We start from the raw sequence: 18,401 nt of genomic DNA, 5'->3' as shown, positions 1-18,401 counted from the left end.
GGCATTAGCTCATTTAATCTTTGCAATAGCCCCAGGAGACAGACACTACTGGAATTCTACAAATGCAGAATCTCAAGGGTAGAGAGGCTTAGAATCCAGCCCAAAGTCTTAGTAAGCAAATCTAGAAGTGTCTGGCTCCAGACCGACGCTTGGTCCAGTATGTGAGAAAGAAAACAGATCTGATTGCTTTCTAGTACCTTTGGGTCAATAGAAGAAGGATATTTGAAATTAATGTCATGAGGTAATTTAATGTAGTGGTTAACAGCAGGCGCTTCAGAATAAAAGAGACTTTAGTCTGAGGCATGGCTCCACAGTTTTTCTGCTGTAAGATCTCAGACAAATGATTCAGCCCCATTTTTCTCATTTGTAAAGTTGGAACATTTATGGGATTTATTTCATCTTTCTGTGAGGATGTAGTGAGATTATACCTATAAAGTGATTAGTAGACCCTGCCATATGGTAAACACACTTTTAAGGTTATTATTATTATTCTCAATGATTTATCATTCTTTCTTCACACTAATTATCATAGGCAAACTTAAAATTGGTTGTTTCATATTAAAGTTGGCTGAATGAAAAAATAATGTCTGTTTTAGAGAAAATTTCTGCCAAATAAATGTCAAGTTTACTAAGAACTAAAAGCCTTTTTAGCTGATGCATTTATGTACTTTTTCTATATCTGTTTCTTTCAGTTTTCTGTTAAGATATACTGCAACTAAATGCCATATCTTACACTGCCTCAGACTCAAAAAAAAAAAAAAAACACACATATAAAATGTGGCCCTGAGGGCTTATCCCTTATTAAAGTAAAAAAGGTTAGACCTTCTCCTTAACTTCATTAAAAGTATGTAGAGCCACAATGGCCCCTGTTCTTTGAGGTTATTCAGAACCTCCATCAATAGAGAAAGCATCTAGTGGTGGAATTGCCAACTGAAAGACTAGAAATGCAAGTCTCAGCTACCCAGAGTCCCCATGACATGTGAAGGAAATGTGTGGTCAAGGCTCTCCAGAGGAACAGAACTAACAGGAGGGTGCAAGGGGGGGTGGGGGGTAGGGTTGTGAGACACAGAGACAGAGATTTATTTTAAGGAACTGGTTCATATGACTGTGTTGGCAGGCAAGTCCAAATTTTGCAGGGTAGGCTGGCAGGATGGAGCCCCAGGGGAGAGCTGCAGTGTAAGTCTGAAGGTAGTGTTCTGGCAGAATTCCTTTTTGGAGAATTCCTTTGAGGGAGGTCATTCTGTTTACAGGAAGGCCTTCCACTGATGGGATGAGGCCCATCCACATTACGGAGGATGATCTGCTTTACTCAGTGTATACTGACTTAAATGTCATCTCCTTTAAAAAATAAGAACCTTCACAGAAACATCGAGAATAATGTTGGACCACCTATCTGGGTGCCATGGCCTAGACAAGTTGACACATAATATTCATCATTACACGAAGTCATGTTCTGTCTAGGGCTGCAATTTTCACATCTGTAAAATGCTCTGTATCCTACATGAAGCAAATGTGTATCAAGAACCCTGCAAGACCCCCTCTGCCCCTCCGAGGAAAAGGAGCTACTGTGCCCTGACCTCTCTGGGATGTGCCCCATCTAAGCGTGTCACCAGCAGCTCTTATCACAGATGTTTGTGAGGACATGGAGAGAGAAGAGGGAAAGTTCTTGTCTTAGTGGCTTTTCGGTGGCTGTTAAAGAGATTCTCAATCATAGGTCTCCTTAGGCTTGAATAAAGTGGTTATTTTCCTTTCATTTAAAATGTGTTTAAATTTTTTCCCAAACCTTAGTGTCTGACAACAGCCAAGTGATGGCCAGAGCTGTTCCCTTACCCAGGCCCTTGTGAGAGTCCAAGTGCAGGCTGCAGACCGAACAGACTGTGGTGACACAGAACAGTGCAAATACTGCTGCCGGCTGGGAGGATTAAGTGAGATGCCACATGGGAAATGTGAGGATTTGGGCTAAATTTCTTCCATTTACTCTCCCAGGTGGCTCTCCACCCTCCCCGTTCTGTGCCATTTATGGAGCCTCTGGCTGCCAGCCATGTTCAGCCCGTGGGGAGCAATGGTGGGTGGTGGGCAGGAGGGGAGGAAAGGAAGGTCTTGGTATGTAATCCGAAGCTTTGTTCCTGGCGGTCACACTGGGCTCGCGGTCTCCCCTGGCCCAAAGCTACAGCTCCTCTCAGCCGCCCTCTCCAGAGGACGCCTGGGGTGCGCTCACAGCCCCCTGCAGGCCTAGGGTGGTAACCGCTGTCAGTCGGCTGGAGCCCCAGGCCTGCCCTAACCTGGGGGTGTCCTTCTCCCTGCCGCCACTGTGAGTAGTCCCTTCATGGAAAGCTCTCCTCATTACCCACTCTGAGTGTGCCGTCTGTGCCTGCTGGGACTGACTGACAGGACAGTCAACATTTGTTATTTTTACCCCTCTTTGTTATGAGTAGGGATAAATATAAATGCTGTAAAACATGTCTGAGATTTTTGCAAGCCATAACCGAACAAAAACCTTCTGATGTTACTTAGTGTTCTTTGAGCACCCATGTGCTAACGTCCTCCGTAAATCCAAAGCTCTACACAAGTGTTTTCCTTTCTGCCATCAGGACTACATACTCCCTGGCGTTTTCCTTTCTATCCTAGTTTTGAGGAAACTAAATGTTGATGTCAGTGTTCATTGTCCATCACCAATTCAACTGAGTGCCCAGTAACAACGATTTCTGCTCCCTGAAAGGGTTTTTAAAACTGGTTTTCATCCTATTTTGCTGTTGTCTTTTTCATTGTTTTTGGTCTGGTGAGTCAACTAAATTCTTCTGGGAGTAAGGAGAATATACATCCTAATTAATAAACATTTCAAAATAAAAATCAGGCCTGGATCAGCATTAAGACCCTAGGAAAGGACCAAGGAACTCAGGTTCATAAGGGGACACTTGGGAAGTGGAAGCAGGAAGCAAAGTACCAGGACAAAGGGGGTCCCACCCAAAGGTGCCTGGGTCCAGCAGCGAATCCATAAGCAGCTTTTCTCCACCAGCTGGAAGCAACCCCAGCCCCGGACACTGTTTCCATTTCATCAGTTTCCCATGGAGCTTAACAGACCCTCGGAGCAGCCCAGACTTACTCTTGGTGTGGGGCTCCTGTCTTGGTCAGCAAGGTCAGCACAAAAACATGAAGATCACGACGACTGTGAGACCAACCCAAAATCCAATCACAATGGAATCTGCAAGACAGTTAGTACCATGATTAGAATTTCACAGCTGCTTAAAACTTGAACATTCAAGGAATATGGGTACTTTGGTCCATGAGGTGAGAGAGGAAGCCAACAATCTGATAAGGTGATCTTGACCATCAGTCAGCCAGGGACAGATAAGACGCAGGGGATGAGGGAGAGGGAAGAGTCTGAGTCGCTCTGGGTTTCCACTCCAGGAACAGTAAGAGGCTTTGGCATTATTGGTTCTTGGTTTTCATAGCCCAGTGAAGGAACCTAACAGAGGACGCAGACCATGTAGGTGCTTAAGACTCCACTGAAGTATCTTTAGTTAGAAGACATTTTTCAAGCTATAAGCGAACAAAAACTTATGTTTTTGGTTGTTTTGCAATATGAAGATTAAAATGAACCCTGGTTCAAACTAACCCAGTTTTGTATTTCCACTTAAGCTCCCAGATCTTCATTACTTCTGCAGAGACCTACAGATGGCCTCTGGAGTACTCTCCCTGTCCCCTCTCCCCCTGTGCTTTCTCTGTATGATCTGACTTTAACGTAGCTCTGACAATGTTGCTCTTTTATGAAAAACTCTCCAACAAAAATATACTGACCTTTTACAGGTGAAAAGAGATTCCATATGTATAGCACTTGCGTCTGAGAACATGGCACCCCACGTTTGCTAGCTATCACTAACAGTGTCATCAACTGCCCCCGGCTTACCCCTGCTGTGAAACCCAGGTTTCCCGTCAGGCTAGAGGACAAGTGTCCCTGTATTTACTGTGACTCTCGGCCACAGCTTCCGAACACCCACACCTTTCCAGGGTGCTTATCTTCACTTGGCTGGAACAACTTTCCCCGAACTAGGGCTAATGAAAGTCTGTCCATTCTTGAAGAACCATTCCTTGCACCGTCTCCTTCTCAGCACCTGGGTGCGTTGCCCCCCTGAAGTGCTGCCTCCTGTAACTCTTGTCTGTGCTTCTTTACATGGGTGCTTCCTTTATCCTGCCAAGGTAACAGTCCCAAGTGTAGGTTTCTGGGATGACACAGACTGTTTACAGAGTCTGGCACATATACTAGCATCTCAGATCTGAGGGAGGTAACAGAGTTTGATTACTTTACATCTTCTAGTACATTCTAAATTTACCTATATGGGAGGGAATACAGGGAGGATGCATAGCAATTTTTAAATAAAAATGATTGGAACTTAAATGCAAAGCATAATTCTAATTAAATTGTATGTATATGAAATTTTTTCCTTAAGTGAAAAATCAAATCAGCAATTTACTCTGCATAATTCATGCTTTCATTCTACATAAACTATTGCCTAGATGTTAAAAACATGTATTCAACAATATGTCTTCAGCACTCTGGATACAAAACTAATGTATCATTTCCGGGGCCAAGAGTGCCAAAGAATAGAAATCGTAGAGCTTGCCTTATAATGTAATAGAAATAAGGCCTAAAAATGACAAGTACCCAGAGTCACTTGCATGCAAGCGCAACTAAAGTGTGACAACTGACATGTGATGACACCCCAGCGACGGCCATGGACCTCAGCACGCATACCACGACGGCTCCGAATGCAGCACTTCCCCAGCCGCCCGCGTGGCTCAGCACATTCGGAAAGGACGTGCAGCATACGTTTCAGTCCTCAACTGAGAATTCAATCCTGCTGACTCTCATGCAAATGTGGGCCGGATCCGCACCAGCTCTCCTGTTCCATGGCCCGTGGCAGGCCAAAGGGGGTGAAGGGGCCCTTCCCCTGGCCTGGCCCTGCCCCTCACTCTTCCAGTGCCCAGGGAGCCCATCAAAAAGCAGCGATAATGTGGGGTTCAGAAGGGTCACAGCCCTCCCATGAGGTCCTGGGGGAGCAGAGCGGGGAGAAGGAGGGCTGTGGTTAGAAGGTGAGGATCCCCGTGCTCCACCAGCCTTTGCAAATGTTCCCTCGATAACGCGGCATCCACGTTTGCTGTCACAATGTGCTTTAAATGACTGTTTATTCATGCTCCCTGCAAACAAAATACCGCTCCCTCAAATTATTTTCATGCTTTTTCTTCTACCTCATTGTCTGACACGTGGCCTGACCCCAGGCCACTTTCTTCCCCTGAGCCACTTTCAGGGGACATCAGAGACCTTCATCTCATCCCAGAATACCCAAATCCTCCGGAAGTCTGATTCTTACACCGGGTCTCATAGGCATGGGCACTGCAGAAAAACAGAGACAGCAGAGCCCTGGCCTTCTCCAAAGCCCTCTTCCTGGGAAGCAGAGTGGGTGTGTGCAGAGAGCGCAGCTCCAGGCAGGCCGGGAGTTAAGGGAGCCACGGGAATCCCCAAAGGGGTTTTTCACAGAGCTGAGCAGCCACTTTTGTCCTGTCTAGAAACTGAGCTACTTAGAGACCACTGCAATACAGGCCTGAGGCAAAGTGCGCAGGGCAACACCAAATGGAACACTTCATACTATGGTCACTTTTCCTGACCCTGACCTGTGACAGACGGAATGAAATGGGAGCTGAATGGTGACACTACGGTGTTGACTGGAATGATCTCTTCCGCTCTAACAGGACCAACTGCCCCGTCCCAGTCCCCTCCTTCCCACCTCCGGAGGATACAGTGTCCCCTTTCCCTTTCATGGGTGTGTGAAAAACAAGGGCTAATACTTAATTAGAAAGACAGGTTCAGGACCAGAGTCAGCACAGTCCCCACACCTCTTGGTTCCAGATGCGTCAAGTTCCTGATGTGTCCGGCTCAGCTTTATGGTATAAATACCTGGCCAGGGGCCACCAGGGAGGCTGCTGCACACATCTCTACCTCACTCCCCATGACACACCTTCCTCCAAGCCTTCACAAGCCCCAGCTCCGCGGCCCACCTTGATGACCTGGCTTCTTCATCCATGTATGCGTCTGACATCATCTGCATGTAGGCATGTGAAAACAGCATTTAGCGTGGCCACCACTGACAGCTCAGGGTAAGGGGATGCGCCTTCAGCCTTCCCTCAGAGCAGCAGCCAGTGACTATAAGTGTCCACTCGTTGGCTCATAGGCTTTTGCTTCTACTTCTTTTAAGAAAACTCTGTCTCACCCAGCCAAGCCCTTCATAAATGTCCCATTTTCTTCCCTCCCTTTATAGCAAAATTATTTTGAGATTTTTCTAGTACATGCTGTTTCCAATTCCTTTCCTCTCATTTTTCTCTTGAGCCAATCCCATCAGCCTTTCACTCCCACCACTCCACTAACACCACTTTAAATGCGTTTTATGCATTTCTCACCACTTCCCTGCCCCACCATCTTCAGCTGACTGAACCATTTTAACAGTCCCAGGACTGCTCTTATGTCTCCAGTCTCACCCCTTTCTTTCCTCAACTGCAGAGTGGTCTTATTGACACCTAAGCCAGATGCCTCTCCTCTTCCTCAAACCTTCAGATGACTTCTTAGGGAAAAAGCTGAAATCCCCATAATGACCGGTAAGGTCCCAACACCCTCCTCCCCATTGCCCGACTCCGTCTCCCCTGCAGCGCTGCCTCTCAGTCATTCCCCTGGCACCATGCTGGCCTCTGTGCTCCTGTGTGTTCCGTTTCACTCTTGCCATGGAGCATTTCCTGAAATGTTCTTCCTGACACCATATGGCTCCATCTCTCACTTCCTTCAGATCTGTTTTCAGATTTCTCTTCTCAGTAAGGCCTTCCATGGCTACTCTCTATACTTTCACCTCTGCACCCCACATCTCCTTTCCCTTCTCTTTTTTTTCATCACCATCTAGCATAGTTTGTTTATTTATTTATTGTCTATCTCTCCCACTACAAGGCAAGATCCATAAGAGGAGGTCTTTTTGTCTTTTCTGTTCACTGTTGTACCTCCAGTGCTTAGAATAGTTCCGTGTATAACAGGCACTCAACAAATATGTGCTGAAACAATGAATGAATGAATGTGCATTCTGCTGGTACCAACTGGGGGTCAGTTATATGTCCACGTCTGATACATGATAAGGTTTAATACCAGAGTCCAAACTGAGGGCAAAAGAATTCACAATGACCACCAAAGGATGTTCCTCCTTGAAGGGTGGGACTCTTGACTTCAGCTGGCAGAAGAACTTGGTCTAACAAAAAACGAAGCTATGGTTGCCTAGTACTATCCATCCCAGGCAAAGCAAATGAAGATAACTATTATGGTCATTCCTATCCTCAAGAAATGCTCCCCTTGAAATATCATCCTTCTCTTCTTTTGAACCTGCAACTAACTGGCTTTGAATTTGGATCAGCAAAACAAAGAGACCCACTTGAAGGTCAGAATCATAGCATTTTTAAATGGAAGCGACTATACTAGTATGCAGAGTCTGACAGCTGACATAATCTTTTTTATATTCCTGCATGTCTAGGGTTTTTTTGGGAGGTGGCATGCTTTTTACTTTCTCTGTATCTCATATCTTGTCAGGTTTGTGAACCTGGGGTCTTTAATCAGACCTCTTATATTAGAACAGTAAGGACTCACCCAGGCATTTTCTCCTGATGTGAATATTAAAACTAAAAGCATACCTGATTAATAGTAGAGTAGGTAAAGTAAGTATATAATGTTTCATGCTTTGCCTACATTTTGCAGGATTTTTTTCATGCTGTAATAATTTCCAGAATGTAATAGGCTCAAAAAAGATTTTCAATAATCTCTGGAAATGTACCAATAAAAATTACTGCAGTAGCCTGTCTTTTTTGCCACTTAAACTAAGGGAAGTAGATAAGAACAAACTGACATAAAAATAAAATTTGTGTCACCAAGCTGTAAAAGCCCATATTACAGGGAAATGTTTGGCGGTTTGCCTGGTCATTCTGATTTCCAATAAAGTTCTTAACAAGCAAGTGACCTTACCTAATGGTTGTCCAAGAAAAGCAGCAGATGAAAGAATTAAAATAAGCTGAGGATTATTTTACACCCTTCCTTAAAATAATCAATGACAGCATATCCCAATGGATTCCATGTGCTCATTTTATTTCCACAAAGAACTAATGAACAGATACAAAAAAGGCATGAGAGAACGCATTTAATTGTTACTGTTCACTTCAAGAGTAAAGATATGTGACTTAGTTAATGATTTTTTCAGGACCAAATATAGAAAGCCATTGGTCCGGGAAATGAGTAACTCCGAAGCCCATTACAGCCGCGCTGCCGGAGCCCTGGAGGTGGGGCCCGCGGAGCCGCACAGGAGAGGCCCTGCCGCTGCCACTGCAGACAGCGGCACCTGGGCTCCCGGCATCCGCAGGGGAAGCCGGGTCTCCCCTCCCTCCTGCGACGGGGAGGTGGGGACCAAGGCGCAGCTATGTAATGAGCTGGAACTAGGAGCTGACCGAGCTAGGGAGTCAGGAGGTTCCTGAGCACTCCTCCTCCCTTGGACGTGCTGAAGACACTAGTAAATATGGCATGACTCCTTCTGAAAGAATCACATGATCTAGCAGGGTGACTCCTACACATCGGGCAAATGGGGAAGTATCCACGTCAGGTCAATAAGAAATACTGAGAGGCTCTCTCACCGTCAGTCCCACCCCCGGCACAGCGACGCAGTGTTGAGAGGGAATTCCCAGCTCCCCACTTCCCCCCAGGAGGAAAGGGTTCGGATCACACATCTAGAGCCCCATTTTTAAGATTCCCCCTGGAGGGATGGACCCCCAAACATCTAGCTCTGAAAGCCAACAGGATTTCTGTCCATGAGAACCCAAGACTAAGCAAACAAAAAAGCAGTTCTTAATGGGTGCAGAAGCCCACCTCATGGCTACCCCTGCAGGGCTCAGTGCAGGGGGGGGGCGGGCAGGAACACCCACCTCCTGTGTTCCCCTCAAAGGGTTTTATCCACAGACTTTAAAAGATGCTGCTTGAAGGCCGGGCTTCTAATTTTGCAGCCATCTAGGGCTGTGCTCCTGCGCAGGGCCAGGGCATCTGCAGACACTGCCCCACCTTCTCTCTCCAGCCCACTCTAATAATAAACCCCATTACCAGTGTCTTCTCCCTGTAAGGAGACTGTACTCAGGGCTGGCACCATGGCTCCTGGGCTGCTGCCCAGGCTCCTGACCTCCTGGCCCCGAGAGCCGCCGGAGCTTACAAGTTCCAGTCCCACCCGACTACAGTAAACAAAAAGCAGTTCTTCACAAGCAGAGCAGCACCTTTCCATGGCTACACCCTGGGCGGAGAATAGAGACAGCATGTAAAAACACTCATCTCCCAGGATCTCCCTGGAAGGGGTTTAGCACATGCTTTCCCAGCTGCTGCCTGAGGGTCTGGCCTCTAATCAGACTGCATTTGTTATGGCTGATGACCACAGTCCTCCCCTGAGGGACAAAGGCAGGTCTCCATACAACGTCAACTACTGGGAGCCACTAAGAACAGAGAAGGTTGTGGGGACAATCATAGAAGCTTGAGTGACAACTAGGGGCTGGGCTGCACTGAAAGGCAAGATCCATCTCCCACACAAGTCCACTCTGATGCAACCAGAGAGGTGGCTGTTTTACCTAAGACCCAGAAAACCAACAAGAGTCAAGGAAAATGAAGCAACAGAGGAATATGTTGCAAGACAAAGAACAAGACAAATCTCTAGAAATGGAGATAGGCGAATTACCAGACGGAACATTCAAAATAGTGGTCATAGGATGGGGGTAAGCTCCTTGACATCAGTCTTGGTAATGATTTTTTGGATTTGACACAAAAAGCAAAGGCAACAACCCTAACGATGAACTAGCAGAAAGAGAAATCAGGAAAACAATTCCATTCACAACTGCATCAAAAATAATAAAATACCTAGGAATAAACATCACCAAGGAAGTGACAGACCTATACCCTGAAAACGACAAGACACTCTTAAAAGAAATTAAAGAGGACACTAACAAATGGAAACCCATTCCATGCTCCTGGCTAGGAAGAATTAATATTGTCAAAATAGCCATCCTGCCTAAAGCAATCTACAGATTCAATGCAATGCCTATCAAAATAGCAACAGCATTCTTCAACAAACTGGAACAAATAGTTTTAAAATTCATATGGAACTACAAAAGACCCCAAATAGCCAAAGCAATCCTGAGAAGGAAGAATAAAGCAGGGGGCATCTCGCTTTCCAACTTTAAGCTCTACTACAAAGCCACAGTAATCAAGACACTTTGCTACTGGCACAAGAACAGACCCACAGATTAGTGGAACAGAATAGAGAGTCCAGATATTAACCCAAACATATACGGTCAATTAATATATGATAAAGGAGCCATGGACATACAATGGGGAAATGAAGACCTCTTCAACAGCTGGTGTTGGCAAAACTGGACTTGGCCAAAAAAGCTACATGTAAGAGAATGAAACTGGATCATTGTCTAACCCCATACACAAAAGTAAATTCAAAATGGATCCAAGACCTGAATGTAAGTCATGAAACCATAAAACTCCTAGGAAAAAAAACATAGGCAAAAATCTCTTGGACATAAACATGAGCAACTTCTTCATGAACATATCTCCCCGGGAAAGGGAAACAAATGCAAAAATGAACAAGTGGGACTACATCAAACTGAAAAGCTTCTGTACAGCAAAGGACACCACCAATAGAACAAAAAGGCATCCTACAGTATGGGAGAATATATTCATAAATGACAGATCCGATAAAGGGTTGACATCCAAAATATATAAAGAGCTCATGCACCTCAAGAAACAAAAAGCAAATAATGCAATTAAAAAATGGGCAGAGGAGCTGAACAGACAGTTCTCCAAAGAAGAAATTCAGATGGCCAACAGACACATGAAAAGATGTTCCACATCACTAGTCATCAGAGAAATGCAAATTAAAACCACAATGAGATATCACCTCACACCAGTAAGGATCACCACCATCCAAAAGAGAAACAACAAATGTTTGCGAGGATGTGGAGAAAGGGGAACCCTCCTACACTGCTGGTGGGAATGTAAACTAGTTTAACCATTGTGGAAAGCAGTATGGAGGTTCCTCAAAAAACTCTAAATAGAAATACCATTTGACCCAGGAATTCCATTCCTAGGAATTTACCCTAAGAATGCAGCAGCCCAGTTTGAAAAAGACAGATGCACCCCTAGGTTTATCACAGCACTATTCACAATAGCCAAGAAATGGAATTAACCTAAGTGTCCATCAGTACATGAATGGATAAAGAAGATGTGGTACACATACACAATGGAATATTATTCAGCCATAAGAAGAAAAACAAATCCTACCATTTGCAACAACATGGATGGAGCAAGAGGGTATTATGCTTAGTGAAATAAGCCAGGCAGAGAAAGACAAGTGCAAAATGATTTCATTCATATATGGAGTATAAGAACAAAGAAAAAATTGAAGGAACAAAACAGCAGCAGAATCACAGAACCCAAGAATGGACTAACAGTTACCAAAGGGAAAGGGACTGGGGAGGATGGGTGGGAAGGGAGGGATAAGGGGCAGGGGGAAAGAAAGGGGGCATTATGATTAGCCTGTGTAATGTGGGGGAGGGGGCACAGGGAGGGCTGTACAACACAGAGAAGACAAGTAGTGATTCTACATCTTTCTATGCTGATGGACAATGACTGCAATGGGGAATGTGGGGGAAACTCGGTGATGGGTGTAGTCTAGTAAACATAATGTTCCTCATGTAATTGTAGAGTAATGATACCAAAAAAAAAAAAGCAAAGGCAACAAAAGCAAAACTATACCAAAAAGGGTGACATCAAATGAAAAAGCTCCTGCACAGCCAAAGTCACCATCAACAAAATGAAAAGGCAACCTATGGAAGGGGAGAAAATATTTTCAAACCATATATCTGATAAGAGGTTAATATCCAAAATATAAGGGAACTCATAAAACTTAATGACAAAAAAAATTAAAATATGGGCAACTGCACTGTGTAATTGAAATATGCAAGAGAATAGAACTTAAATAAAGAAATATCTGAGGTGATGAATGGGTTAATTAACTCAATGAGGGCAACCCTTTCCCAATGTGTAATATATCAAACCATCACTTAGCACACTTCAAATACATGACAGTTTTATTTGTCAATTATACCTAGATAAAGCTGAAACAGAAAACCCTCTTTGCAAGGGAGCAGCAAGTGGGTATGAGGGATCATGGATGCCAAGACAGGGCAGAGGGGCAGTGCCCAGAATATAACAAAGGACAAAAGCATGTCCTTTGCCATATTTGCATGTCCAACCATAATCTCTCTTGTAGTTTCTAATGTAATCTAAACCAGTTAACCACCTAAAATTTTTGTAGATTCTAAAACAACCAAACATCTCTGGAATATTTATGTGGAATAACCATGATGGGACGTGGAGTTGGCAGCCGTTTCTGCTAATTATGTCGACTCTACTTTAGAAAACAAGATGCCTTTTCAGAGAAGACACAAAGAGATTCAAAGACCCAACACTGTTGGCTTTGAAGGGGAACAACAGCCTGGAAATACGGCCTCTCGGTGAGAATGACCCATGTCAGACAGTCAGCAGTGAAATGGACTGGTTCCTACCAGTCAAGCCATACTTCACTTGGACTTGGGACCTTACAGAACTGTGGTATAATAAATTTCTGTTGTTTTAAACCACTAAAAAAAAAAATTATGTAAAACAAATGCCCCCTTTTATTCCTACCGTATCTCCCTCCTTTTTCCAGAAGTCAACTGTTTAGTGCATATATTTCTAGCCCCTTCTCTACGCATTTATGAAAAAATATGTGCATGTATCACTGTATGGTGTTATTTCTGGTGTGTGTGTTTATAAATTGGATCATTGTGTGAAAAAAAATGCCTTTTCATGCTGACTGGTCAGCATTTAGTTATGATTGGAATTAGAGTGACCTTTCACAGAATTATACTACCTTGCTCTGTGCTGAGTCATTAATCACTCCAGGACATGAAACACACTTCATGTCTGGAACACAGAGTTAGGAATGACCACAGGCTGTCCTCGCCCGTCCTTACAGGCATGCACAGACGGCTCTCCACAGCCCCAGGAAACCAAGAGAGCTGAAAGGATGCCGCTGACTGTGTGCTACAGAAGAAGGCTCTTCAAACAATAGCTCCAGATTGTATTTTTGTACACATTTTTGATGGTCCAAATATTCACACAGTTTGGGAGAGCTGGAATCATCAGTACTTTTTTCAAAAATCTTAATTTGAAAATGATATTGAATCACGTTCCCCCACTAAGGGAACCTTTCCAGTTCTTTGAGATGCATGTAATACCATCCCTTATTTGGAGGGGGCTGTTTTCTGGGGTTTTGCAGGTAGAGCTCTATAAAAAGATAGAGTATTTAGGGAAAATATTCATTGGGCATTTCACATGGTAAGACAAATACATATTATGCTTACAATGGGAAGTTTGTATAAAACTCACATTTATGAGCCTTCAGCCCTTCAAAGGAAACTGGTCCAATCTCATAATACTCATATTCCCAGGTGTAATCAGAATTAGATGCAGGTTGCCGGGATGTTCTGTTAGAAATTAACCTCTGGGCAGACATCTCCACCCTGCAAAATGGAGAAAGGCAAGTATACAAACTGTTAACTCATCCACAACTACACAGTTCTCTAATTGCTCTTGATCACACTCAGAAGATCAGTAGGTAAAGACCTCAGGTAGGTCAGAGAAATGTAAATAAAAACCACAATGAGACATCACCTCACACCAGTTAGGATGGCCAGTACAGAAAAGACTAAGAACAGCAAATGCTGGCGAGTATGTGGAGAAAGGTGAACCCTCCGACATTGCTGGTGGGAATGTAAGCTAGTTCAACCATTGTGGAAAGCAATATGGAGGTTACTCAAAAAACTGCAAATAGAAATACCATTTGATCTGGGAATTCCACTCCTAGGAATTTACCCAAAGAATATAATTTCTTAGATTCAAAAAGACATATGCACCCCTATGTTTATTGCAGCCCTATTTACAATAGCTAAGATATGGAAGCAACCTAAGTGTCCATCAGTAGATGAATGGATAAAGAAGAGGTGGTACATATTCACAATGGAATACTATTCAGCCATAAGAAAGAAACAAATCCTACAATTTGCAACAACATGGATGGAGTTGGAGGATATTATGCTCAGCGAAATAAGCCAGGTGGAGAAAGACAAGTGCCAAATGATTTTCCTCATTTGTTGAGTATACCTACTAAGCAAAACTGAAGGAACAAAACAGCAGCAGACTTACAGACTCCAAGAAGGGACTAGCAGTTACCAAAGGGGAGGGGTGGGGGAGGAAGGATGGGGAGGGAGGGGAAGGGGTTTTTGGGGTATCATGATTGGCACACATAGTGTGAGGGGTCATGGGGAAGACAGTGTAGCAAAGAGAAGGCAAATAGTGACTCTGCGGCATCTTACTACACTGATGGACAGTGACTGCAGTGGAGTATGGGGGGGACACGATAACATGGGTGAATGTAGTAACCACATTGTTTTTTCATGTGAAACCTTCATAAGAGTGTATATCAATAATACCTTAATAAAAAAATGATCTAAGTTTCAGTTGTCCCACCAGGAACAGGAAAATAACAACAGTACCTACTGTCACTACCATGGAGCTGCCGTAAAGATTAAATGTGATGTTGCCTGAAATCTGAGTATCCAGGACCCAGGGTAAGATCAGTGACTACTAGCCAGAACTGCATTATCAGAAGCGAAGAATGCTCGTCTGGGATGGAGGAGCTGAGGCTTGTTCTTCAGGCGTCACCAACAGCCCTCTGACGAATCAGCCAGTTCCCATCAAATTCACCATGCGGCTCATCGATCTATGTGCCCTAGACAACTGAATAAAATTATAATAAAAAACTCAAAGGCATTCATTTAATTTAACAGTTATAATGAGAAACATGGGATTCACTTTGCTCCCTGAAGTCAAAAACATAAGAATAATCCTTCAGTTTGCTTAAGGAAAATAAGATGAAGTCTGCTTTTATCATATCATTTTCATTGTAAACCAAGCATCACCGTCAATGTAATACACAGAGCAAAGGGAGGCATGAGGCTTCATCTAGTATCAAAGTAGGTAACAGAAAAATAGCAGTAAGTATGCAAAACAATCAAGAAAATAAAGATGGGAGAGTCTTTTCCGTTCCCTCAGCAGCAGGCCCCACAGCTGTGCTGTTCCCCAGTCTGCGCACAGCCTGGATCCCCAGCTGGGGGCCTGGCCCAGGGACAGCAGGTGGTCCTGCGACTCGCTTGGCTCAGGGAGAAGCATCGCCACCACCTTCTGGGCCGGCCAGGAGCCGGCAAGTCAAGTCTCCCTCTTAGAGTCAGATATCAAGAAATACGAACCCCTTACCTACCCTAGAGGGGGAGTTTTCCCTACTTTCTCTCCCTGACACAGCTCCTGCTCATCTAAGTGGACTGTTCAGGGAGGGACATAAACCAAAGGCCAGAGAGTCACACGTGCCAAGGTACTAAAAGCAGAAAGGCCGTCGTGCAAAGGCGGAGCAAAGCGCTAACCCGGACCAGAGACCAGAGTGGGTGGGGGGCGCAGCCGGCCCGTCGGGGGCTCTCCGCGGAGGTCGGGGCACGGCAAACCAGCTCCCCAACGCCGCCGCACTTTCGGCGGCCTGGGAAACGGGGGTTCTTGTATCCCAGAGATTGGCTTGGAAGACAAAATGCCTGCCTCTCCTTTGGAACGGTCACCTAACAGCCTTGAAACAGTGCACGAGGCAGTATTTTTTCCATCCAAGTCTCCCATTAATCACCTCGGGCCATCAAACGCACAAGGACAAAAAGGCAGACAGAAGGCCGTTGTAGGGCGTTGTTTGTGTCACGTCCATCACCGAGGCCCAGAGGGGCTTTCCCGAGCTTTGCAGAACCCAGGCGGGCCCCTCATGACCCTTCGGGAATGGCCAGCGGGCGTAGGGGCGGCCCCCGCGGTCCGACACTCCCGGCGCCGCGAGGACCGCGGGGACCGAGCCCAGCGCGTGGGAGGCGGCGCACCCGCAGCGCGAGGACACCAGGCCGCTGTTCCCCGGACACAGCGCGGGAGACGGGCGCCCGGCACAGCGCTGCCGGCTGCGCCCCTGCCGCTGCCGAGCGGCCCCTCCGCAGAGCTCCTCGGGCCAGGTTTCTAAGGAATGGAGATGTGTTTCTTGAAGGACCATGTATTTGTTTCATGTTTATGTAATTTTCAAAAGTCATTTAGTAAATTATAAACTCTTAATTATCAAAATTCTGAGACAGGGACTGTGGGGGTAGTCAGAGTAGGGTGAGGGCCTCTGGAAAAAGACCCCTACCAAAACTCCATACTAAACAATTAAGCAAAGACAGAGTCACATTAATTCTCTAAAGTAAAATATCAAACTAGGAATATAAGCATTCTTCAGTGAAGATTAGTTAAAACTAAAGAGCCAGGAGTAACTTAGCCTGGTATGTTTGAACATCTCCCAGATAAGAAAATACCTCACCATAGCCCATGTTTTGTTTGTGTCAATTAAGTGAGGCTATTGTAAAATTTACTTTAGCCTGCTAAAAGGCCCAGTTTATCTTTAACTTTACCCAGATGCTGCTTTTCCTCCTCCAGCCCCTAATCAAGTAATATATAACCTGGGCAATTAATATAACAGGAAGGTCCAGCCATAAACAACATAGTGAAGGGCAGGAAGGATTCCATCTTAAAGCTGCATTTTTACACCCAAGAAGTTAAGAAGATTCTTAACTTACTATTTAACAAACAGACAATAACTCAGCTCCCCTTGAAAACAAGACAAGCAGCCTTGATTGATATGCTCCCAAATCAAGAAACTGCTATGCTGAGAAAGAATCAAAGCAGTAAATTTCTTATGTTAACTCTGCAAAATAGTATGGAAAACTGATAAGAAACTTAGTGTCTCTTTAAAAATAAACATTTAGAGACCATTTGGTGGATCTGCCTCCCTAGTTCTTTGTCTCTCAACTGCCTATAAATCCCCTAGACAATGCACCGCCTACGGACTCCCTTGTCCTACCAGGAGCTCTATTCTCTCAGTGTATCTCTAAAAAGGCCTCTTCCTGGCTCTCCTACCTTGACTCTTTGCTAAGTTCATTTTTCCACTCCGCAAACAAGCCCGCCATCCTTACTATCTCATTATGAAGGCATCATTATAAGAAGCTTACCTTGCAGAGTACGGTGTAAGATACTTGTAGAATTTTCAAACCAGTTTCCAAACAATGTGAAGGAAAATTGCAGTCCATTTATTACGCTCTTAAATGATGACCTGGACATTGTTCAGAGAAAGACAGACTTGTGGGTAAAAGAGATACACTGTGAGTTTACATTCTGGAGAACTTTTCCTCCTTAGCTATTCTGAAAAAGCTCTTCTTTGTGAAAGGAGCGCTTGACAATCATTTGAAGATATACACTTCCAAATATCCTAAAAAGCTCCATGAGAGGCTGTGAAAAAATACCACCTCTGTTTATAGTCAGTATGTGTGGCAATGTGCAGCAATTCTATAGTAGTAGCCAACAAGGATTAAGCCTTTTCAAAACTCCACTTTTTCACACATGAATAGAGAGAAAGAAAAGATTTGGGAAAAGAAACAATGCCAGACCCCAGATTGAATGTCAGTCAAGGACTTGACCTTTCATGAGGGAACATTACATAGTTTGTTGGCAATTAGGGGAAGATCAGATTTTTTCTGCACCCTAACTCGGGTGTTTTATCTTTCCTATGATCACAGTAGGTTTTAGTTTTTAAATAGGAAGACATGTAACTGATTTTAATTATTGTAAAATATTCAAAACACTTTTGTCTTGCAAATAGATTTCAGCCCCAGACATGTTCACTATGAATTCAGTGAGACAGAATGTGGGTAAAATTGCAATATCTCTCACCTGGCCTTAGTCCATCTCCATATCAATAGGGGACCTCACAGGCTGGAGAGCAAAGGCTTCTCTGGACCTGGAGAGGCTGGGTGGGGTCTCTTCTTTGCAGCCGGGTCAGGAGAGACATGGGAGAGTGAAAGTAGACTGTTTGTAACAAAATGGACTGGTTTCTCCCACTTTATTTCTCCCTTTGACAGATTTTGGTTTCAAAGGTATTTGCCCCGGGATACTCCCCCAAGAGTTACATAGAAAAAAATGACAGTGGGAACTTCTTGGGGTGAAAGGGCTTATACTCGACTTCATTCTCACAGTGGCAGGTCAATCACTAGAATCCCATCCACTCAGAGCGAGTCTGCACGCAGCAAGCTGGTCTCTGCCTCTGGGCCTCTCTGCCCTGCAGCCATCTCAGCCTCTGTCC

General features: G+C 44.5%; 1 protein-coding gene across 1 annotated transcript in view; it reads right to left on the bottom strand.

The window, feature by feature from the left end:
• Nucleotides 1-16,068, bottom strand: part of LOC140845327 (melanocortin-2 receptor accessory protein 2-like) — a 30,150-nt gene extending 14,082 nt beyond the window's left edge. The window contains 4 exon segments of the mRNA XM_073219301.1: nucleotides 3,104-3,149; nucleotides 3,152-3,202; nucleotides 13,544-13,677; nucleotides 15,882-16,068. Coding sequence (XP_073075402.1) covers nucleotides 3,104-3,149; nucleotides 3,152-3,202; nucleotides 13,544-13,670 — 224 coding nt within the window. The 5' untranslated portion in view covers nucleotides 13,671-13,677; nucleotides 15,882-16,068.
• Between the last annotated feature and the right edge of the window lie 2,333 nt (nucleotides 16,069-18,401).

Source organism: Manis javanica, chromosome 13, assembly GCF_040802235.1.
Source record: "Manis javanica isolate MJ-LG chromosome 13, MJ_LKY, whole genome shotgun sequence".
Classification (NCBI taxonomy): domain Eukaryota; kingdom Metazoa; phylum Chordata; class Mammalia; order Pholidota; family Manidae; genus Manis; species Manis javanica.
This window is presented reverse-complemented; position numbering and strand designations above follow the sequence as displayed.